Below are 24,025 nucleotides of genomic sequence, written 5' to 3'. Positions count from 1 at the left end.
CCCAACACTTCCCTCCCTCCCTCTCTCCATCTACCCGCGGGTAAGGTGGTGGCCTGGCTGCTGTTAGAGACACGGCTGCTCACAGCTCTATCTTCAGTTGGCCAGATGTGGCAAATGGCTCAATGATTCAGCAATGGGGGTTAGGGTTTTGGGAATTTTGTTTTTTGGTGGGGGGTGGGGGGGGGGGGGTTAGGGTTAAGGTGGGTGCTGAATTTTCTTGGAGTGCTGCAGTTGTGCTGGTGTAGACAATCGCGGCAGCCACTTGAACACAGCAAGATCCCAGAAAACCCAAGGCACCAAAAAGGCAGAGCCGATTTACAACTGACATTGAGGGGGAAGTTAGAGGGGGCTGACCCAACAGTGCGGCACTCCAGCAACAAGTCACCGTGTCCCAGTGGTTAGCACTGCTACCTCACAGCCCCAGGGATCCGGGTTCCAACCCCTCCTCGGGTGACTGTAGGAGGTTGGTCATTTTCCCCTGCTCAAAGATGTGCGGGTTAGGATGGATTGGCCATGGGGGGATTGCCCCATACTGTAGGAAGTGGAGTGCTCTGAGTGGGATACCCTTCAGGGGCCTATTGCAGTCTCGATGGGCTGAATGTCCTCTTGCTGCCCTCTCGGGATCAGTGATTACCGACCACTGTTTAGTGGTTGCAGAGTGATGTCTTTCTAACTGAGGAGCGAGTAACTGACTGTCTGTTTCTTCCCCCTCCCCTCCTCTCCCCAAACAGGACTCCGATCCTGGGATGTCGATCTCACGTCGTTCAACCTCGACCAGCAGCTGCGGCTTTTTGTGACCAGGCATTCGGCCCAGTTCTCCGCTGAAATCAGAGGTAAGGCCCCCTAGCCCCCTCCAGCCCTGGCTGAACGCAGTCCTTAAGCCGGAACCCGAGCCCCTGGCTCACCAGAGTAAGTGGTTTGCAATGGAACCCCCCCGCCAAAACCTGGCTCGTCAGAACCTGCCCTACACTTCTTTCCTACACACACACTGTGGGACTGTCAGCATCAAACCGCACCTTCGATAGAGTCTGGAATTAATGTTTTTTTTATATAAATGCTAATTCTGAGATTTTATTTTAAATACATGTAGAATTAATGCCAGGCTTGCTTCAAGATTAAGGTTACGTGGTTGTCGTCATAGCAACGACAATTTTAAAGATTTTCAGAATCTCTTCCTGAAATACGTTGTCAAATGTGTTGGTGTGAAATCCCTCTGAGTGTGATCCTGAAACAGTGTTAACCTATTTCTGTTTTAAAAGGGTAATATTCCTTCTGCAGGTAAGAGCATGGTTGGCTAGGGCTGCATTGATTGTCCAGCCCTAATTGCCCGTGGAGGAGGTGACTGTGAGCTGCTTTCTTGAATCATTGGTAAGAATAACAGGAAGGCAGAGTACTGGGTCAATGGAAAGATTCTTGGTAGTGTGGAGTCCATGTACATAGATCCCTGAAAGTTGCCACCCAGGTTGATAGTGCTGTTAAGAAGGCATACGGTGTGTTAGGTTTTATTGGTAGAGGGATTGAGTTCCGGAGCCGCAATATCATGCTGCAACTATACAAAAATGCTAGTGCGGCCACACTTGGAATATTGTGTACAGTCCCTACACCTCAAGGAATGCATCACCTCACATTTAGCTATACTGAACTCTATTTGCCACCTCTCAGCCCAATTCTGCAGTTTATCCAAGTCCCCCTGCAACCTGTAAAATTTTTCCAAATTGTCCACTACTTCACCGACTTTAGTGTCGTCTGCAAATTTACTAATCCATCCACCTATGCCTGTGTCTAACTTACTTATAAACATGACAAACAGCAGTGGTCCCAAAACAGATTCTTGTGGCACACCACGAGTAACCGGGCTCCATGCTGAATATTTTCCATCAACCACCACTCGCTCCAAAAGAGAAAATGCTGGAAAATCTCAGCAGGTCTGGCAGCATCTGTAAGGAGAGAAAAGAGCTGCAACTATACAAAACACTAGTGCAGCCACACTTGGAATATTGTGTACAGTCCCTACACCCCATCTCCTTACAGATGCTGCCAGACCTGCTGAGATTTTCCAGCATTTTCTCTTTTGGTTTCAGATTACGGCATCCGCAGTAATTTGCTTTTAACTACCACTCGCTGCCTTCTTTCAGAAAGCCAGTTTCTAATCCAAACTGCAAAATCAACCTCAATCCCATGCCTCTGCATTTTCTCCAACAGCTTATCATGTGGAACCTTATCAAAGCCTTACTGAAGTTCATGTACACCACGTCAACTGCCCTACCCTCATCTACATGCTTGGTCACCTTCTCAAAAAACAACCTTTGATTTCATCTTTGAATATTAATAATTATTAAAAAAATACTGACAGGCAATAAGGGAGCATGTTTCTGTTTGAATGCCTCTCTGCATTTTTTCCAGCATCCCCAAGATTATTATTTAATTCTTGGAAATTCCAGTGGCAGATTGGTAATTTTTATATTTCTGTGGGTTTTAAATCACACCTTGTAGACTTGACAATGGAAGGAGTCTCCCTTAACTTGACTGAGGACTGTCAACAACTTTCTGGCTTTGTGTCTATGCTAATTGGCCCAGCAATACAGCAGTAATGGATTGGTATGGATACAGCTGGTATGGATTGAGGATTGGCTGCCTGACAGAAGGCAGAGAGTTGGGATAACAGGTTCTTTTTCGGAATGGCAGCCGGTGACAAGCGGTGTCCCGTAGGGTTCAGTGTTGGGGCCGCAGCTGTTCACGTTATATATTAATGATCTGGATGAAGGGACTGGGGGCATTCTAGTGAAGTTTGCCGATGATACAAAGTTAGGTGGACAGGCAGGTAGTACTGAGGAAGTGGGGAGGCTGCAGAAGGATCTAGACAGTTTGGGAGAGTGGTCCAGGAAATGGCTGATGGAATTCAATGTGAGCAAATGCGAGGTCTTGCACTTTGGAAAAAAGAATACAAGCATGGACTACTTTCTAAACGGTGAGAAAATTCGTGAAGCCAAAGTACAAAGGGATCTGGGAGTGCGAGTCAAGGATTCTCTAAAGGTAAACATGCAGGTTGAGTCTGTGATTAAGAAAGCGAATGCAATGTTGTCATTTATCTCAAGAGGGTTGGAATATAAAAGCACCGTTGTGCTACTGAGACTTTATAAAGCTCTGGTTAGGCCCCATTTGGAGTACTGTGTCCAGTTTTGGTCTCCACACCTCAGGAAGAACATACTGGCACTGGAGCGTGTCCAGCAGAGATTCACACGTATGATCCCTGGAATGGTAGGTCTAACATACGAGGAACGGCTGAGGATCCTGGGATTGTAGTCATTGGAGTTTAGAAGATTAAGGGGAGATCTAATAGAAACTTACAAGATAATACATGGCTTGGAAAGAGTGGACACTAGGAAATTGTTTCCGTTAGGCGAGGAGACTAGGACCCGTGGACACAGCCTTAGAATTAGAGGGGGTAAATTCAGAACAGAAACGCGGAGACATTTCTTCAGCCAGAGAGTGGTGGGCCTGTGGAATTCATTGCTGCAGAGTGCAGTGGAGGCCAGGACGCTAAATGTCTTCAAGGCAGAGATTGATAAATTCTTGATGTCACAAGGAATTAAGGGCTACTGGGAGAATGCGGGTAAGTGGAGTTGAAATGCCCATCAGCTATGATTGAATGGCAGAGTGGACTCGATGGGCCGAATGGCCTTACTTCCACTCCCATGTCTATGGTCTTATAGTCTAATGTCAGCCTGGTCTCTCTCTGGTTGAGCGGGCAAGATGCAACAAGACAAGGTGATGGAAGGCAGAGAAGCTGGGAGCATCTGGGTAGGTTTAAGAGTGAGTGAGAACTATGAGATCGAGTGAGCAGTGCGGCACACCTCATGAGCTGGGTGCGTGTGTCCCTGAGCACACTGTGTCCTTGCGACAGTGTTTCAGTTAGAGTCCCCAAAGGGCAGCCTGAGGTACAGCACTGAAGGGTACTGTAAGGGGATTGGAGATGTGCCATGAGGGGTCTATATTGGCTGCTAATGTTGATGGATGTGGGGTGTGTGGACTGTTCCCTGAAACATGGTGCCTGGTGTCCAACACAGAGGTCCTTTGGAGTAAGCAGCAAGCTGCGGTCCCCAGGTACCTGATGAACATTGAGAATTTTACTGGGCTGTGGCTGTAGGATAGGAAACTGCACATTATTAGAATGAGATTTGTTGTCAATAAGGTCACTGACAAGCAATAATCCCTCTTCATCAGACAGCTTGTTGCCCCCTAGATAGAATTTTGGCTCAACACCTGGACCTTAGTTAAAAGATGTGATGTGTTGTTCCCCACACTGGGATAGTCCTCACTCGACTCAATGCCTCATTTTGCCACATATCTCACCATAGCACACATTGTTCAGGCTCTTATAAGTTTTCACCCATTGCAAATAGGTTTCTTTTTAATCATTCATACGACATGGGCATCACTGACTGGGCTAGCATTTATTACCTATCCCTAATTGCCTCTTGAGGAGGTGGGGGTGAGCTGCAGTCCATTGCTATAGGTTGATCCAAAATGCCCTTAGGAAGGGGATTTCAGGACTTTAACTCAGTGACAATTAAAGAATGGTGATATATTTGCTAATCAGGGCGGAGAGTGGTTTGGACAGGAGCTTGTGAGGGGTGGTGTTCCCATGTATCTGCTGCCCCTGTCCTTTGAGATGGAAATGTTTGTGGGGTTGGAAGATGTTGTCGAAGGAGCCTTGGTGAGTTACTATAGAACATTTGTAGACGGTGCACACTGCTACTACTGAGCATCAACAGTGGAGGGTATGAATGTTTAATACAATTATTTTACATTACAATATGTATGCATGTCAAACGAACAGTCTGGTTTTTAAAATACAGTTTCCAATCTCTCCGTTTATTGTAGTTGGACGGCCTTAGCCACTAAACCCTCTCCAATGAGCTTTGCGGTGACTGTCCCAGTCCAGTTGCTCAGTGTGTAGTTCTGGAGTTTGGGGTGTCTGCAACTCTGTACACCCTCTGAATTCTGTTCAAATTCTCCATCAACTCTAGGAGCCCTGGTCACATTCTGATAAACCCTGTGTTGTATCTGTACATTTGCTCAGGTGTAGTGATCACAATTGTACACAATATCTGGATGTGGTCAATTCAGGATATTGAATTGGCTGTCACAAAACTGGCTCCTGACGTAGAAATATCCAGTTGCGATTCACATAATGGCTATTAATATAGTCTCCTGTAGGGGGTGCTGCTAGCCATTTATTTAAGGACCTGGTCTCTCACCATTTACACTGATTCAATGATTTAAAGCTTATTTGCTTGCATTTCCATCTCTGCCTTTACAAATATTTGATTTGATTTATTGTTGTCACATGTACCTAAGTACAGTGAAAAGTTTTGGTTTGTGCGCAGTATAGACAGATTATACCATGCAAGGACATACCGATGACAGGGCGATTGAGCAAAACAAAGCATAGAAGGTTACGGCTGCACAGGAAGTGTACAAAAACAAGGTCAACATTATATTTTAAATTTATTAGATTTCTGAATGGAGTTCTCTAACAGTGGGGAATAAACTGTTCTTGAATCTTGAAACATGTGCTTGAGCTTTTGTATCTTGCGTCTGACAGAAGAGGTTGGAAGAGATTATAACCGAGTTGGGAGGAGTCTTTGATGCAGGCTGCCTTTCTGTGGCAACAAGAGCTGTAAATGGATGGGAGGTTGGTTTCCGTGATGGTCTGGGCTGTGTTCACAACTTCCTGTAGTTTCTTACAGTCCTGGGCAAAGCAGTTGCCGTACAAAGCCATGATGCATCCGGATAGAATGCTTTCTATGGTGCATCTGTAAATCCCTCAATGTGCGGGGACCTCTCATTGTTTCAATATGCCACTTTCTTGTCATGACCTGAGGCTCCTGTCAGATTTTGTCAGTAACATCGCAATGCTTCGATCTCAATTATGTTTGCCTGTTTTCTCCTGTCATAAACAGTCCCTTCTCACCACCTCATGATGGAACCTATGAGAATGTGTAGGGACAAGTGTTTAATGTGGACATGTATTCATCATTAACACAGACCAATCAAATAGTCCTCACAAGAATTTAAGGCAGCCTGTTGTTTCAAACTATCTTTTTACCAATTAGTCCATGCACGAGGTCTCTGACTGCCACAGCTTGTGTCTCAGCAGCATTTTAACTGATCAGACTCTAATCTAGACTGATGTGACCTCTCAACCTGGCTTAACCTCTGAACCTGACCCTACCAGACAGGGTCACAGGTGAGCTGACTGTTGACTGGCAGAAGCCGGTGCCCCAGATTTGCTGGAGCCCACCTTGGGGAGTGGTCAGCCCGGCTGAAGCCCGCCTCGGGGTGGTCAGCCTGGCTGGAGCCCACCTCGGGGAGTGGTCAGTCCGGCTGGAGCCCAGCCTGGTGAGTGGTCAGCCTGGCTGGAGCCATGCCTGGGGAGTGGTCAGCCTGGCTGGAGCCATGCCTGGTGAGTGGTCAGCCCGGCTGGAGCCCAGCCTGGTGAGTGGTCAGCCCAGCTGGAGCCCAGCCTGGTGAGTGGTCAGCCTGGCTGGAGCCCACCTCGGGGAGTGGTCAGCCCGGCTGGAGCCCTGACCGGGGAGCGGTCAGCCCGGCTGGAGCCCAGCCCGGGGAGCGGTCAGCCCGGCTGGAGCCCAGCCCGGGGAGCGGTCAGCCCGGCTGGAGCCCAGCCCGGGGAGCGGTCAGCCCGGCTGGAGCCCTGCCTGGGGAGTGGTCAGCCCGGCTGGAGCCCTGCCTGGTGAGTGGTCAGCCTGGCTGGAGCCCTGCCTGGGGAGTGGTCAGCCCGGCTGGAGCCCAGCCTGGTGAGTGGTCAGCCTGGCTGGAGCCCACCTCGGGGAGTGGTCAGCCCGGCTGGAGCCCTGACCGGGGAGCGGTCAGCCCGGCTGGAGCCCACCCTGGGGAGCGGTCAGCCCGGCTGGAGCCCTGACCGGGGAGCGGTCAGCCCGGCTGGAGCCCTGACCGGGGAGCGGTCAGCCCGGCTGGAGCCCTGACCGGGGAGCGGTCAGCCTGGCTGGAGCCCGCTCTGGGGAGCGGTCAGCCCGGCTGGAGCCTGCCCCGGGGTGTGGTCAGCCCGGCTGGAACCTTAAGTGGGGAGTGGACCTTCGGTTTGCCATAAATGCCCTCAGGGAATGAGGAGAGAGGGCAAACAGGCCTGGGAACAACACACAGGAAGCTCAATACCATCCAGGAAAGAGGCAGCCCTGTTGATCATTGCCTCCTCCATCACCTTCAACATCCACTGCCTCCATTATCCATGCACAGAGTGCACCATCTGCAAGGTGCACATTCAACAACTTTCTCAGGCTCCTCTGACAGTGTTGTACCTCGTGCCACTGAGGGTGGCAAGGGCAGCAGATGCGTGGTGACAATTCCTGGAAATTTCTCTCCGATCCTGACTCAGGATTGTGGAGAAAAGAAGCAGGAGGGGGCTATTTAGCCCATCAAGCCTGCTTTGCTATTCATGGCTGATCATCCAACTCATCCGCTATTCCTGTTGTCTCCCTGTACCTTTAGATCCCTCTAGCCCCAAGAACTGTATCTAACTCCTTCTTGAAAACATTCAATGTTTTGACCTCGACCACTTTCCGTGGCAGAGAATTCCACAGACTCCCCACTCTCTGGGTGAAGACATTCCTCCTCATCTCAGTCTGAGATGGCCTTAGACATTGACTATGGGTGATATCAGCTGCTCCTTCCCAGTGGGGAGATAAAATCCTGGAGCTCCCATCCCATCAACGCTATTGGTGACCCTGCACCCTCAGAAAGGCACAGGCCTGTCTGCCCTCTTTAAAAAAAATACTCACCTCTCCCCACACCCACACCAACCTCCTAACTCAGGAGTGAGAGACCTGCCCATTAAGGACATGGCAGACCTATAGAGGTTTGGAAATGTAGGGTTGGGGGTGGGGGGGGGGGTGGAGTGGAATGATGCGAAGTACAATGAATTGGTCTAAATACAATATTACTTGCCTAATGCCTGATGAGCCAATGGCAGAAAATGTGTAGAAAGAAAAATTCCCACCAGGTGATTACTTCTGGGAAAGTTTTGGGCAAAAAATAATTCAGTTCGTGGACTGCAGTCCCTGCTTAGCAATTCCCAAATCTCCTTGTGGTATAACGGCCATAAAATTGTCTGATAAATTGCTTTGTGAACACAGTCAGTCCGCAACCAGCTTTTCAGAATTCTGTCCCAATAATTAACTGAATTATTCAGATGTGACTGTGGAAGGTGATAATTAGACAGTTTGTTTCACACATCTGAGCAACTGCTGGATCCCAGATTATTCCTGAAGGTAATTCCACGGGATCAGCAACCTGAGCTGAGCTGAGTTGTGTTTGAAAGTTGTGAGATGATCCATTGAAAAGACAGACAAACCTGAGTTAGCGGTTTGGGGTTAGGGTCAGGGTTTGGGTTGGATTAAGATGAAGGCTGGGCTGAGGAAACCAAGTTTTGGAATTCTTTTTTTAGATTAGATTAGATTCCCTACAGTGTGGAAACAGGCCCTTCGGCCCAACAAGTCCACACCAACCCTCCAAAGATTAACCCACCCAGACCTGTTTCCCTCTGACTAATGCACTTACCACTATGGACAATTTAGCATGGCCAATTCACCTGACCTGCACATCTTTGGACTGTGGGAGGAAACCGGAGAACCCGGAGGAAACCTACACAGACACGGGAAAATGTGCAAACTCCATAAGACAGCCTGCTTGAGGCTGGAATCAAACCTGGGACCTTGGTGCTGTGAGGCTGCAGTGCTAACCACTGGAGAAATAAAATTGAAAAGCACAGAAGTTGTGATGGAATTGTATCAAACCTTTATGAACACACATTTGTAGCACTGTGCATGGTTTTGGTTATCACAACGTTACTGTATTGTACTGAAGGGAATCTATAATTCTAACTGGAGCAGTATGTTATGAGAAGTGCCTTTGAGAAGGATTTGTTCTGTCATGTTTCTTTGAAAGCAAGTATAATAAACTTGGGACAGGGCTGTCTGCCCTAAGCACAGCAACATAGCTGATTTTATTTTTAAGGTTGGAACAATAGCAGCAGCATGAAGGGGTCGGGTCACGTTCCCACAGAACCAGGATTTTAGTTTGATTTTCAGTAGCTGTTGGGGTTTGGAAGCTGCAATACATCTCTTCCTGCTGCAGCAAAATGCCTGAGTGTCCTCTCTCATGGTTTTCTCTTGATGATCTTTCCTCCTGGGCTGGAGAATACCCTGTGGGACAATCTATTTTACTGACATTGCCTTTGCCAAGTATATGTTTATGGGGTGTTATTATACTGGAACAGTTGCCGTTAGTAGTTAAACAACCTATTATTCTGTTAAGTTTTCCAACAGAATTGTGTTATTCCAATTCTTTTTCCTTTTTGTTTTTATGTTAACTATTGGTAAAAATGGTGTGTTTTATTTCCAGCTTAGTAGTTTGACCAATTGCATCTGGAACACTAGGCCTTACAGTTTCCTTTAATAGAAGAAAATGTTAGGGTCTAGGCCACCTTCTTAAAGTATTTTGAGGTTTGGTCTGATCCATAACAAGTGTCTACAGTTTTAGTCTCCACAACTGGCTAATGGTCAACACCAGTTGTGTTATCCTCTCGAGTTCAGGAAGCCTATGATCACAATCAGAGTTTGACCATTGGCTGGGCACACAGGAACTTGCATGAGCCCTAATCCTAATGCTAATTCTAATACGAACTTGTACTGCCCCATATTCCCCTCATGTCATAATGAACCATCCCAATCCCTTCACAGGAACATTGTAGAATGTAGCATGACTCCAAAGTTAATCAGGTGACCAAAAGCATAGTATAAGAAGAAGTGTTAAGGAGAAGAGGTCTAGGAAGAAAATTCTAGAGCTTGGGGCTAACTGAGGATACTGCCATCAATGTTGGTGGGATTGTAATTAGGGTGGTTCAAGAGCCCAGAATTAAAGGAGAGCTGATATCTCAGAGGATTGTGGGATTGGAGGAGGTTAGAGATGGGGAGTGGTAAAGCCACACAGACATTTGAAAACAAGAATGAGATTGAAACCATCGAGGAGCTGTTTAACTGCCTCAAGGTGCTACACAGAGGCAGAACTGGAGGTCAATAGATGCCATGACAGAGAAGAGAGTGGGTTTTAAATATGGCTTAAACAGTAAGAATAACACTCTGCCGCTCTCTTTCTGGGTGTTAGCATTTCCTCTCCACCTTCCTCCTTGGTGTTTGCCCTGGTCTTTATTCTGTCTTTCACGTTTCTCAACCCATTGCAGCCCCTCTGCATTCAAACCCAAGCTCATTGCTGAGGCTCCATTTAGGAACCAGTTTTTTCTGGAACCTGGGATCTGTGGAAGGGCTTAGCTCCTTCACTCTTTGCACCATCAACAGAGACTGGAATTTACAAAACAGTTTTTGTGGCCACCAGAAATCTGAGACCTGAATTTGTCGTGGAGAAAATGTAGAGACTCAACAGGAGACGCAGAGAGTTCTTCAAGAAGTAGGTCTTCTATTTGCAAACAAAAAACCATGACACTGAGAGAGCAGATTCTCGAATGTTCACGAACCTCAGGGTCTGTGGATTTTTATATTTTTTTTTAGCATGTTTCTGTTAGCTTATCAGCATGTCCAACTATATTTATCAAAGTACCTCACTCTAGCTACACAATAAACCAGTGATGTTAGTTCCCATTATCTCTTTAGTTGTACATTCTACTTAATGTTATTCTAATGTCACGGTTAGATATTTATTATCACCTCTGCTACAGTGATTGTCCATTCCAGACTAACCTGTCATGATAGATATTTAGCTATTCCATCTATTACACCAGTCTCCTGTCTCAAGCTGACTCTACTAACTATTGATTAGATATTTTGATGTCATGTCCCAAACATTTATGGGCCCAATCCTGTCATAATGACACTTAATGGGGAACCTAGCTCTACTAACTGTTATCTCATCTCGCCATAGTGACCTTTCAGTCTTAACCTTATTCTGCTAATTGGTGTAGGAATGTTCTTATCCCACAGACCACAGATTGCCAGTGGCCTTCATGCTTTAACCCTTCCCATTCTTTCATGCTCTTTATTTTCCATACTTTCCAGCCAGTCAAGTGAGGCATTGTAATGTAGGAAACGTGACAGTCAATTTGTACACTGAAAGATCCCACAAATCGGCAATTTGGTAATGGCCAGAAAATCTTTCTCATGATGTTCATTAAAGGATAAATATGGACAAGACTGGACATCTATCTCATCTTTGAACAACACTGTGGATTCTCTTACACCCGCCTGGAGGGCAGTTCAATGGCCTGTTCTTAAGATATCATTCCCAACAGTACACCATTCCCACATTACTGAACCGGGAATGGCAGCTTCGGATTTTGGTTTCAAACTCTGGAATGGGAACTGAACTCAGGAAACTTCAGAGTCACTCCCAACTGAGTCTTGACCAATAGACGCACATCTGTAACAATATCTTGTCAATTATAATGCATTTTTTTGCAACCCCTCTTCCTTTTGATGTCCATGCCCTACTTTGAGCTCCCAACTCAATGCCCTACCCAGCTGAATAGTCGCCTCCAACATTTTAATTTTTCAACCGAAGTGAGGGAGGTGCACCATCTATTTTTGAGGAAGGTGGAGAGGAAATGCTAACACCCAGAAAGAGAGAGGCAGAGTGTTATTCTTACTGTTTAAACCCTATTTAAAACCCACTGTCTGAGAACCCTCTCTTCTCTGTTATGGCATCTATCGATCTCCAATTCTGCCTATGGATTCCCTGAGTGTTATTTGGGAATCATATCCCACAGATTAATCTCTACTTTTAGCTTTATTTCTTTGATTTTTCTACTTAATGCTAACAATTACTGTAAGGTTTAACTTTGAACTCTCCCTTGTTCTTACGATTCTGTTCCGAGTTACTTGTACCTATGATGGTGCCTCGTGTGGTGACATTATACACGTTTCACTGCTCTCCTGTACTTTTGGACTTGCGTGCTGACAATAAAATGTCTAAATCTAAAAGGAAATCTAATGGCTGGGGTAGTGACCCCTTATCCTGGGTCCTTGGATCTTTCAGGGGGGAACGAGGTGGGACAGAGGAGGGACTGTCACTTTGCCTGTATAACATGCTCGCTACTTCAGCTGCCTGAAGTCTCTGTCCTTGCAGACAGCCTCAGAATGAGCTCATTGATGTTGCAGAGTAACTATTGGCAGCAATGTTGGAGTGAATGGTGTGAAGTGGCTGAGGGCAGACAAGGGTATAATTAAAGAAACCAGCAGAGAGCAGTACATGCTGGGAATCCGTGTCCTGCCTTTGCAAGGGGACTGCGGGGTGGAGGGGGAGTTGGGTTTCTCACAGGCTGGACAGAATTGCCCTCCAGCCTGTTCCCCATTCAGTTTCATCACTGCTGATAGAATCATAGGATTTTACAGTACAGAAGGAGACCATTTGACCCAGCGTATCTGTACTGGCTCCTGAGAAAACTACACAGCTAGTTCCAATCTCCAACCCTATCTCTGTCACCCTCTAAACTCATCACTTTCAACTGCCACCTATCCCTGTACTGTCTCCGTATCCCTCAATGTCACCAGCATCTAGGAAACTAATGATCTCTGTCTTGAGCCAGCCCCATGACTCAGCGTCCAAAGGCCTCTGAACTAGGCCTCTGAACTAGAGAGCTCACCACCCTCCAAGTGAAGCCTTTTCCTCCTCATCTCAGTCTCAAAACACCTGCCTCTTATTCAGAGACTGTGTCCCTGTTTGTAGTGAGTCCTCCCCCCAAACCCCAGCCAAGGGAGACTTCTTACTCTGTCACATCCTGTTAAGGATTTTATAAGTTTCTTTGAGGTCATCCCTCATTCTGTGGAAATCTTAAAGTTTAATGAACTCTTCCAGACACCCCCCTGGACAATCCAGCTGTCACCCATAGGGACTGTCCCCTTAGTCTGGACAGCAGTCACTGCCCCACTCTGGCTGTATTCCCAGGGATAACTTTCTCTCAATCTGCCCCCATGAAATTCTTTAGTGCAATATCTCAGTGATATCACCCCCTTAACATCCTAGCTCAAGCCTACTCAAAGATTGCAGCGATTGGCAGGCCTGGTAAATTCTCCTTCACCAATACACCAGGCAGGTGAATGATTTTTAGATCAAGTTAATTCAGTCTTTCAAAATCTCCCTTATCTTTCCTTTCATAAGAGAGACTGATGGAGCACAGTATGCTATTCTGAGCACCAAGTATCATCGCTGTACTTCCACTGTCGTCCAACAAGGGACACCACTTACCTGGATCAGGCCAACTCCTGCCATTCCCATCCTCCTCTCTAGGTGGCGTGGCTGAAGGAGGTCTGTCTATACATCTGAGCAAGAGGTGATAAGATGATGATAAGAGGCACCTATCTACAGATGGGATTGATTGATGGGTGGCCCAGCGAGTTGGCCCCCAGGAACAAGACCATTATCCAATATCTGTGTAGACATCTGTCTCATCTCTCTCCCTCTCCCTTGGACAGATGCTGCAACATAAGGCAGTGGAGAGAAGGTGACATTGGTGGAGGAAACTTTAAGTGGGAGCTTTGCATTGCCAATTGTTCTGCTGTTTCCTCAGTTTGATTGGTTGCCCTGTCAGACAAGAAAGATGCTCTTCCTGTCTCAATTTGGAGATGCCAGTGTTGGACTGGGGTGGACAAAGTTAAAATCACACAACACCAGGTTTAATTGGAAACACACTATTCTGTGCCATACAATTGTGTCCTCAACAACCACCTGATGAAGGAGCAGCGCTCCGAAAGTTAGTGCTTCCAATTAAACCTGTTGGACTATAACCTGGTGTTGTGTGATTTTTAACTTTGTACATCCTGTCTCCAGCTCTCATCTCAGAGTTAGAGTCACAGAGTCATAGAGATGTACAGCATGGAAACAGACCCTTTGGTCCAACCCGTCCATGCCGACCAGATATCCAAACGCAATCTAGTCCCACCTGCCAGCGCCCGGCCCATATCCCTCCCAACCCTTCGTATTCATATACCCATCCAAATGCCTCTTAAATGTTGCAATTGTACCAGCCTCCACCACATCCTCTGGCAGCTCATTCCATACACGTACTACCCTCTGCGTAAAAAGGTTGCCCCTTAGGCCTCTTTTATATCTTTCCCCTCTCACCCTAAACCTATGCCCTCTAGTCCTGAACTCCCCCACCCCAGGGAAAAGATTTTGTCTATTTATCCTATCCATGCCCCTCATAATTTTGTAAATCTCTATAAGGTCACCCCTCAGCCTCCGATGCTCCAGGGAAAACAGCCCCAGCCTGTTTAGCCTCTTCCTGTAGTTAAGATCCTCCAACCCTGGCAACATCCTTGTAAATCTTTTCTGAACCCTTTCAAGTTTCACAACATCTTTCTGATAGGAAGGAGACCAGAATTGCATGCAATATTCCAACAGTGGCCTAACCAATGTCCTGCACAACCGCAACATGACCTCCCAACTCCTGTACTCAATACTCTGACCAATAAAGGAAAGCATACCAAACGCCTTCTTCACAATCCTATCTACCTGCGACTCCACTTTCAAGGAGCTATGAAACTGCACTCCAAGGTCTCTTTGTTCAGCAACACTCCCTAGGACCTTACCATTAAGTGTACAAGTCCTGCTAAGGTTTGTTTTCCCAAAATGCAGCACTTTGCATTTATCTAAATTAAACTCCATCTGCCACTTCTCAGCCGATTGGCCCATCTGGTCCAGATCCTGTTGTAATCTGAGGTAACCCTCTTCACTGTCCACTATACCTCCAATTTTGGTGTCATCTGCAAACTTACTAACTGTACCTCTTATGCTCGCATCTAATCATTTATGTAACTGACAAAAAGTAGAGGTTACAAGGTTGTGAGTTCAAGTCCCACCCCAGAGAGACCTGAGCACATATTCTCAACTTGTACTCCCAGTGCAGTCATGAGGGGGAGCTGCAGTGCCAGAGGTGCCATCTTTTGGACAAGACATTGAACAGTCCAGCCTCTCAGGGACCATTAAAGATCCTGAAATTTAGTGCTGAAGAAGAGCAGGGGAGATTGCCCTCTCCATCACCTCCCAACGAACTCCCAGCCCAGGTGACCAATATTTCTTCCCAAGTCAACATCCCTTAACAATAAGCTATATCTTGCAACAAGCACTGTACATCTCTATGACTCTAATCACATAGTTATTTGCAGGATTTTGCAATGTAAATGAGCAAACACAGCCCCAAGCAAGGAGAACCTGTATGAGAGGGAGGGATTTGGAGAGAGGGGGAAGATTGGCTGATTACATTTAGGAGTTTGTATCAGCTAGCTTGAAAGGATGAAGCAGAGAGAGGGTCCAGAGTGCTACCTGGGGTAACTTGTATCTGGGCCACTCTGCTTGCATTCCCCCAGTGAGAGAGTGGTGCCCAGTGACATAGAAGCCCCCTGAGTGAAACATTAGGGTAACTGCACTCAGGATGCCACCTTGTCTAACATTTGGCACCTGTGACAGTCTGGTCACTCGGGAGGCTGAGCTTGGAATAGTGCCTGAGTAAATGAGTTCACGGTTGCTATGGGAACCTTGTTCATCGGCTCCACTGTCTCTAAGGTGACTGAAATAATAAGTGCTGAGCTCTTAGGCAGAGTTTACCCATAATGCATCGTGGTGGTGATGTCATGGCAACCACTTTGGCCTAAATAAGAGATCAGAGTGACTGGCAGTGTAAGGCTGAGAAACTTTCAAGGTTTCAAAGGGAGGGAACAGTAATGGTTATGACTGAGGTGACCTTTGAACCCAGTATACACATGGTTGGTTTGGTGACCCCACTGATGGCTAGCAGTACACAGCGGTGACTCTCAGCTGGAGGTCCAGGTATCCAGGGAATGATAGACAGACAGTGGAGTTGAGCTCTTCATTTGGGAAGGTGAGCACTCAATCAAGGTGCCAACCTGTTACATCAACTCTTGCCTCACATGCATTACTGCCCATTGGAATCCCTACCTTCAGCTGCCAGGGACCAAAGCTCAGCAATTCCTGTGTGCAGCGCTGGACGTGTGCCGTGCTGGGCATGTATGGCGCTGGGCGTGGGCATTTGCAGCACTGGACGTGTGCCATGCTGGGTGTTGCCGTGCTAGACGTGTGCAGTGCTGGGTGTTTGAATTTGCAGTGCTGGGCGTGTGCTGCGTTAGGCGTGTGCAGCCCTGGGCTTTTGCAGTGCTGGGCGTAGGCATGTGCAGTTCTGGGTGTCTGCTGTGCTGAGCATGGGCTTTGCAATGCTGGGTGTGGGCGTTTGCAGTGCTGGGCGTGTGCAGTGCTGGGCGTGTGCAGCGCTGGGCGTGTGCAGCGCTGGGCGTGTGCAGCGCTGGGCGTGTGCAGCGCTGGGCGTGTGCAGTGCTGGGTGTTTGCAGCGCTGGGCGTTTGCGGTGTTAGGTGTTTGCAGCGCTGGGCGTATGCTGCGCTGGGCGGATGCAGCGCTGGGCGTATGCTGCGCTGGGCGTATGCTGCGCTGGGCGTATGCAGCGATGGCCGTTTGCTGTGCTGGATGTATGCAGCGATGGGCGTTTGCAGCGCTGGGTGTTTGCAGTATTTGGTGTTTGCAGTGCTGGGCGTATGCAGCGCTGGGCGTATGCAGTGCTGGCCCAGCACTGCAAACACCTAATATTGCATACGCCCAGCACTGCATTCGCCCAGCGCTGCATTCGCCCAGCACTGCATACGCCCAGCACTGCAAACACCAAATACTGCAAACGCCCAGCGCTGCATACACCCAGCGCTGAAAACACCTCACACCGCAAACACCCAGCGCTGCATATGCCCAGCGCTGCATACGCCCAGCGCTGCAAACACCTAACACCGCAAACGCCCAGCGCTGCATACGCCCAGCGCTGCAAATACCTAACACTGCATACGCCCAGCACTGCATACGCCCAGCATTGCAAACACCTAACGCCACAAACGCCCAGCACTGCAAACACCCAGCACTGCAAACACCGAACACCGCAAATGCCCAGCACTGCAAATGCCCAGCACTGCAAACGCCCAGCAATGCATACGCCCAGCACTGCATACGCCCAGCACTGCATATGCCCAGCACTGCAAACGCCCAGCACTGCATACGCCCAGCACTGCATACGCCCAGCACTGCAAATACCCAGCACCACAAATGCCCAGCGCTGCATACGCCCAGCGCTGCATACGCCCAACGTTTGCAGTGCTGGGCGTTTGCGGTGCCGGGCGTTTGTAGTGCTGTGTGTTTGCAATGCTGTGTGTTGCAGTGCTGGGCATTTGTGGTGCTGGGCGTGTGCGGTGCTGGGTGTGTGCAGTGCTGTGTGTTTGCAATGCTGTGTGTTGCAGTGCTGGGCGTGGGTGTTTGCGGTGCTGGTGAGCAGCCACAACCACTCCATGGGTGTTACGTGCAGAATGTGACTCGGTTATGGACCCAAAATAGCAGCTCTGTGGCACTCGGTGATAGTTTTTTTAAAAAGTGGGACATACTATTGTTTTCTGTCGAGATGACACAGGGATAGCTTTACTCCCAGGAACAGGGGGCTACCTATACTGTGCGACAGGAATTTAAGAGTTAAATTCTGTTTGCAAAAGTGCTTGCCTTGTAATCCTGTAAGGTTGAGGAGGTTGGTGCAGGGGTGTGTTTGGGGAGGGGATGGGGGGAGCGATATTGATTTGGGGCGTCTGAATATTGAAGGACATTAGCAGGGAAGCTTTTTCCTGTGACCAGTGAGTCCAGAATAAATGGGCACAATCTTCAAATTCAGGCTGGGCCATTAGAAATTAGGAATCAGTCTTTTCCAAGGTTTTTGTAAATCCAGGATTTCTGAGATTGGGATGTGGTGCAGTCGTTTGCACTGGCCGTCTCGCAGCTTCTTCGCAAGCCCCCACTCCAAGCCTGACGCTCCAGTGCAGTGTGAAGGATGGTAGTGTCCTGTCTTTCAGACCTGGGGTGGGCGGGGGGGGAGGGGGTGTAGAGCTCCCAAGGCCAGGCACAGCAGTTTGGATGGATGTTAGAAACATCGTGGCACTGCTTTGGGGAAGGGCAGGTCTGTTCTCCCTGGTGTCCTGATCCTCAGCCAACCACTGACCTAGCCACTGTTGGACAGCAGCTCATTGGCTGCTTACTGGACCACAGTGTTTACTAAGTTCAAACTGACCACTCTTCAAAAAGTACATCATTGTGACGTCCAGCGGCTGTGAAAGGTGTTACATTTATGCAGATTTTTTCCTGTGGGATTGACAGATTGATTTGTTGGTGACGAGGTATAACAGGTGAATATAGGTGACCCCCATATCCACGGGTGATACATTCCAAGACCTACTGATGCCTCACAGCACCAGGGACCTGGGTTCAATTCCAGCCTCGGGTGACTGTCTGTGTGGAGTTTGCACATTCTCCCTGTGTCTGTGTGGGTTTCCTCCCACAGTCCAAAGGTGTACAGGCCAGGTGAATTGGCGATGCTAAATTTCCCCATAGTGTTAGGTCAATTAGTCAGAGGGAACTGGGTCTGGGTGGGTAACTCTTCGGAGGGTCTGTGTGGACTGGTTGAGCTGAAGGGCCTGGGCGGCACGGTGGCACAGTGGTTAGCACTGCTGCCTCACAGCGCCAGAGACCCGGGTTCAATTCCCGACTCAGGCGACTGACTGTGTGGAGTTTGCACGTTCTCCCCGTGAAACCCGTATGGGTTTCCTCTGGGTGCTCCGGTTTCTTCCCACAGTCCAAAGATGTGCAGGTCAGGTGAATTGGCCATGTTAAATTCCCCGTAGTGTCAGGTAAAGGGGTAAACGTAGGAATATGGGTGGGTTGCGCTTCGGTGGGTCGGTGTGGACCTGTTGGGCCGAAGGGCCTGTTTCCACACAGTAAGTAATCTAATCTAATCTACTGTGGATGCAGATAGTAGCAAACGCTAGCATTAAAATGGCACATTTACCTCTCCAGCCCCCCCCCCGGAATTATTTATGGAATGTTCCATGTAATATTTTCGAGCCACAGTAAACCGCGATAACTGAAACCGTGGAAACCAAATCCGCAGATACAGGGATTCTACTGTAGTAGTAGAACAGAATGGTGTTGCTGGTTCAAGGCGCTGAATGGCCTCCTGCTGTATTCACCCGTTCTCAGTTGCGCTGACCCAACAGCTACTAGGCCTCTCCTCGTAGCCTGGAAACAGCTCACTGGGTGGAGTGATGGCCTGTCAGGGACACGGACATGCTGGAAGCGCAGGACCAGCCTAGCTATTCCACTCAGAATTGACTCATTCCTGGCCGTTCCGCCAAACACCTGGTCCAAGAATCTTTTCTCCCTGTCAGTCAGCAATAAAAATCATAGATTCCCTGCAGGGTGGAAAAGGGGTCTTCGGCCCAACAAGTCTACACCAACCCTCCAAAGAGTAACCCATCCTTTACCCTACCCTATTACTCTACATTCCCCCTGACTTATGCACCTAACCTGCGCATCCCTGAACACTACGGGCAATTTAGCCTTTGCCAATTCACCGAACCTGCACATCTTTGGACTGTGGGAGGAAACCGGAGCACCCGGAGGAAACCCACATAGACACGGGGAGGATGTGCAAAGTCCATATAGACAGTCGCCTGAGTCGGGAATTGAACCTGGGTCCCTGGTGCTGTGAGACAGCAGTGCTAACCACTGAGCCACCATGCCGCCTATATTTAATTAATAGGAAAATTAAAAACAGACACGTTTTTTGTTTGAATCTGAGAGTTTATTCCCCTCCGTTGACCGGTACTTTGAAACTTGCTCCTTTGTATAAGAATAAACTGCATTTATGTAGCGCCATTCGCAGAACCAATGACCAGAGGCACTTCAGCAGGAGTGTTCTCTGACAAAACCTGACCCTCAAGGCACACTGGGGGAGGTGGGTCAAAAGGTCAGTCTTGAAGAGTGTCTGTGAAGGTGGTGAGATCAGTGGAGGCGTTGAGCTTTGGAAACGGGTGTGTGGAGCCCTGGCAGCTGATGGCAAGTCCACCAGAGAGCGAGAAGGAAATTGGGCAAGACAGATTGAGAGGGGCGCAAATATTTTTGAGGATTGTTGGCAATTTCAGATACGGTGAGGGGGCGAGGCCAAGGTGGGATTTGAAAACAGGGTTAAGAACCTGAAAGTTTGAACCTGGAAAAGGAACTAAGGTGACTGCTTTGACTTTATTGCTTTAAAGAGAAGGGCAGGCAGAAAGAGAGTGTCGCATCTGTTGACTCCAGTGAGTTGGCCGTCTGCCATATCCCACTCTCCCTGGCATCCACCAGCCATGATGGAAGTCAGTCAGTATCCATCATTATCCGCTAGTGCATGTGCCAACACAGCTGCCAGCCACAGGAGGCGATGTAGCTGGAGGCTGCGATGGGCGAGCGGCCTAGACATGTACTTCATTGTAACTGACCCAGGATACAGGCAGTGGCTCATTCTACAGCTATTTCTGTTGCAAAAAAAATGTAGGGCACAAGAAAATCTGTCTGGCGTCACGTCACATCTCCAACAGAGGCGCAGCTCCACCTTCATTGACATAAGGCTCTTTCTACTTCTGTAGGAGCCAAAGCTGGAGACTGGAGTTCTGAAACAGGCTGTTTGGCCCATCCGGACCACAATACAGCTCATGTGTCTCCTCCCAGCGATCCCTCTCTGAACACCAATCGATCAACCTCACCTCTGACTTCTTCTGCTATTGTAGAGGTGAAGCTTCTAGTCAGCTGAGAGCTGACCCTGTGTTAAACTATCAGATGTAGGAGGGGAAGTGGGTCATTTAGCCCATCGAGTCTGCTGAACCCCCTCCATTCCACTTTCCTGCCTTATCCGCATATTTATTCCCTTACTGATCAAAATACTGTTTATCTCAACCTTGACTATACTTAGATTAGATTAGATTACTTACAGTGTGGAAACAGGCCCTTCGGCCCAACAAGTCCACACCGCCCCGCCGAAGCACAACCCACCCATATCCCTACATTTACCCCTTACCTAGCACTACAGGCAATTTAGTATGGCCAATTCACCTGACCTGCACATCTTTGTGACTGTGGGAGGAAACCGGAGTACCCGGAGGAAACCCACGCAGACACGGGGAGAACGTGCAAACTCCACACAGTCAGTCGCCTGAGGCAGGAATTGAACCCGGGTCTCTGGTGCTGTGAGGCAGCAGTGCTAACCACTGTGCCACCGTGCCGCCCTTAGCGCAACATAAATGGCCCTCTGTTGCAAAAAAAAATTCATAGATTTACCACCCTCTGAGAGAACAAATTCCTCCTCATCTCTAACTTAAAAGAATAAGCCCTTATTCTGTGATTATTCCCTCTGGTCCTAGACTGTCCTGCATAAGTAAACACCCTCTCCGTGTTCACCCTGTCAGGCCCTGAAGAATCTTTTAATAAGGTCACCTCTCATTCTTCTAAGCTCCAATGAGCCAACTTACTCAACCTCACCTCATAAGACAGTCCTCCAAACTTTGAATTGACCAACTGAACCTGGACTGTCTTCAATACCAGAGTATATTTTCTTAGGGAAGGAGACTTCACAGTATTCCAGCTGTGGTCTGACTAGTATACTAGCACAACCTCCCTACTTTTATGCATTCCCCTTGAGATGAAGGCCAGCACTCCATTTGCTTTCCCTACTACCCGCCTGCTGAACTTGGATGCTGAATTTGTGTGATTCTTGAACAAGAATCCCAATCTGCTCTGTTCTGTAAATTCCTGCAATCTGTCTCAATTTTAAATAATATTCAGCTCCTCTATTATTCTGACCTTCAGGCCTAACATACGATGAGCGGCTGAGGATCCTGGGATTGTATTCATTAGAGTTTAGAAGGTTGAGGGGAGATCTAATAGAAACTTACAAGATATTGCATGGCTTAGAAAGGATGGACCCTGGGAAGTTGTTTCCGTCAGGCAGGGAGACTCGGACCCATGGGCACATTAGAGGGGGTCAAGTTAGAACGGAAATGAGGAGACATTTCTTCAGCCAGAGAGTGGTGGGCCTGTGGAATTCATTGCTACGGAGCTCAGTGGAGGCCGGGACGCTAAATGTCTTCAAGGCAGAGATTGATAAACTCTTAATCTCACAAGGAATTAAGGGCTAAGGGGAGAGTGCGGGTAAGTGGAATTGAAAAGTCTATCAACCATGATTGGGCCAAATGGCCTTGCTTCCACTACTATGTCTTTTGGTGTTAAGGACCAAAGTGTAAAATCTCACATTTTCCAACAACAGCTGGGGTTGTTTTCTCGGGAGCAGCGGAGGCTGAGGGGAGACTTTATAGCAATCTCTAGAATTATGAGATGTATAGATAGAGTTGACAGTCAGAATCTTTTCTTTCGCAGAGTTGAAATGTCTAAAACTAGGGGGGGGGCATGTATTTAAGGCGAGAGGGGGTAAGTTCAAAGGAGATGCGAGGGGCAAGTTTTTTTTACACTGGCAAAGGGATAGGAGTCTGGAACACACTGACAGGGGTAGGTGGTGGAGGCAGATACGATAGGGGCATTTAAGGGGCTTTTAGATAAGCCCATGAATATGCAAGGAATGGAAGGATATGGACCAAGGGCAGGCAGAAGGGATTAGTTTAATTTGGCATCATGTTTGGCATAACACCATGAGGAGAAAGTGAGGGCTGCAGATGCTGGAGATCAGAGCTGAAAATGTGTTGCTGGAAAAGCGCAGCAGGTCAGGCAGCATCCAGGGAACAGGAGAATCGACGTTTCGGGCATAAGGGCTTATGCCCAAAACGTCGATTCTCCTGTTCCCTGGATGCTGCCTTCCGATAACACCATGAGCCAAAGGGCCTGTTCCTGTGCTCTACTGTTCTATGTTCTATTATAATCTATCTGCTAAGTTTTTACCCATTCACTTAACCTGTTTATATCCCTCGGGACTCTGTATCATCCTCACCACTTGCTTTCCCAAAAAATCCACAAACTTGGTGACAGTACATTCACTTCCCTCATCCAAGCCAATGAATTGTGGCTCCAACACTAATCCCTGTGACACTCCACCAGTTTCCATTTTGTAAATGTTTCCAATTCTGTCTTTTCTATTAGAATGGATAGGGGATTGACTAACTAAAATACCACCCCCAAAACAGTTCCTTTATCTTATGAAGCAGCCTTACATTCGGTGAATATCAAAAGCCATTGGAGATCCAAATATATTGCATCTGTTGGCTCCCCTTTATCCACCAGTAGGGAGGCTAGTTGATTCGGGATGTGAGAGTTGAGTGGCCTTAAATGGCCATTAAGTGACTGTTCAAGATCCTTCAATTCTGGCATGTCCTGAGCGTCTCCCATAGACCTTCTCATCCAGTTCTTAATTACTACAGTTTGGACAAATGAGTGAGGCACCCTCTCCTTTATTGTCCCTTCTCTTTTGCCACCTCCAGGAAAGGAGGGGGACAATCCTCCCTCTTGCTTTCCCCAAGGTGGTTGACTCTGGTCTCAGGAATGAGCTGAGCAGCTCCTGCATTGTTTGAGGTAAAGGAAGGGTCCTTGCCTGGTGTTCTCTACTGTACTTAGGAATAGACAATAAATGCAGTCTTTGTCAATGATGCCTACATCCCCAGGATGAATTTTAAAACTGTTCACTCCCACGGTGCCAACCCGCAACACAGCGGATTCACTGAAATTGGCTGCTGTGAGGTTTTTGTGATTACAGTCCTGGGAGGTCTCCCATCTAGGGGGGTATCCAGCTCACACCATCCACCAACGACCCCCCTCCCCAACAAAATAAATCACAGCACAAAACTTTTGTCACTCATAGAGTCATACAGTACAGGAATAGACCCTTTGGTCCAACTCATCCATACCGACCAAGTTTCCCAAAGTGAACAGTACGGTGGCCCTGCACTGCTGCCTCACAGCACCAGGGACCCGCTTTCAATCCTTGCCTCGGGCGACTCTCTGTGCGGAGTTTGCATATTCTCTCTGTGGCTGTGTGGATTTCCTCCGGGTACTCCGGTTTCCTCCCACAATCCAATGATTTGCAGCTTAGGTGAATTGGCCATGTTAAATTAC

The 24,025-nt window shown here is 48.0% G+C and overlaps 1 protein-coding gene across 1 annotated transcript in view; it reads left to right on the top strand.

The window, feature by feature from the left end:
• LOC122542557 (microtubule-associated protein 1A) overlaps positions 1-24,025 on the top strand; it is a 130,498-nt gene that overhangs the window by 17,612 nt on the left and 88,861 nt on the right. Inside the window, exon 2 of the mRNA XM_043680428.2 lies at positions 732-833. Coding sequence (XP_043536363.2) covers positions 732-833 — 102 coding nt within the window. The remainder of the gene's footprint in view (positions 1-731; positions 834-24,025) is intronic.

This window comes from Chiloscyllium plagiosum, unplaced genomic scaffold (assembly GCF_037043375.1).
Source record: "Chiloscyllium plagiosum isolate Xiang-an unplaced genomic scaffold, Cpla_swu_hap1 HiC_scaffold_42, whole genome shotgun sequence".
NCBI lineage: Eukaryota > Metazoa > Chordata > Chondrichthyes > Orectolobiformes > Hemiscylliidae > Chiloscyllium > Chiloscyllium plagiosum.
Note: the sequence above shows the minus strand (reverse complement) of the source record. Positions and strands in the feature narration are given on the sequence as shown.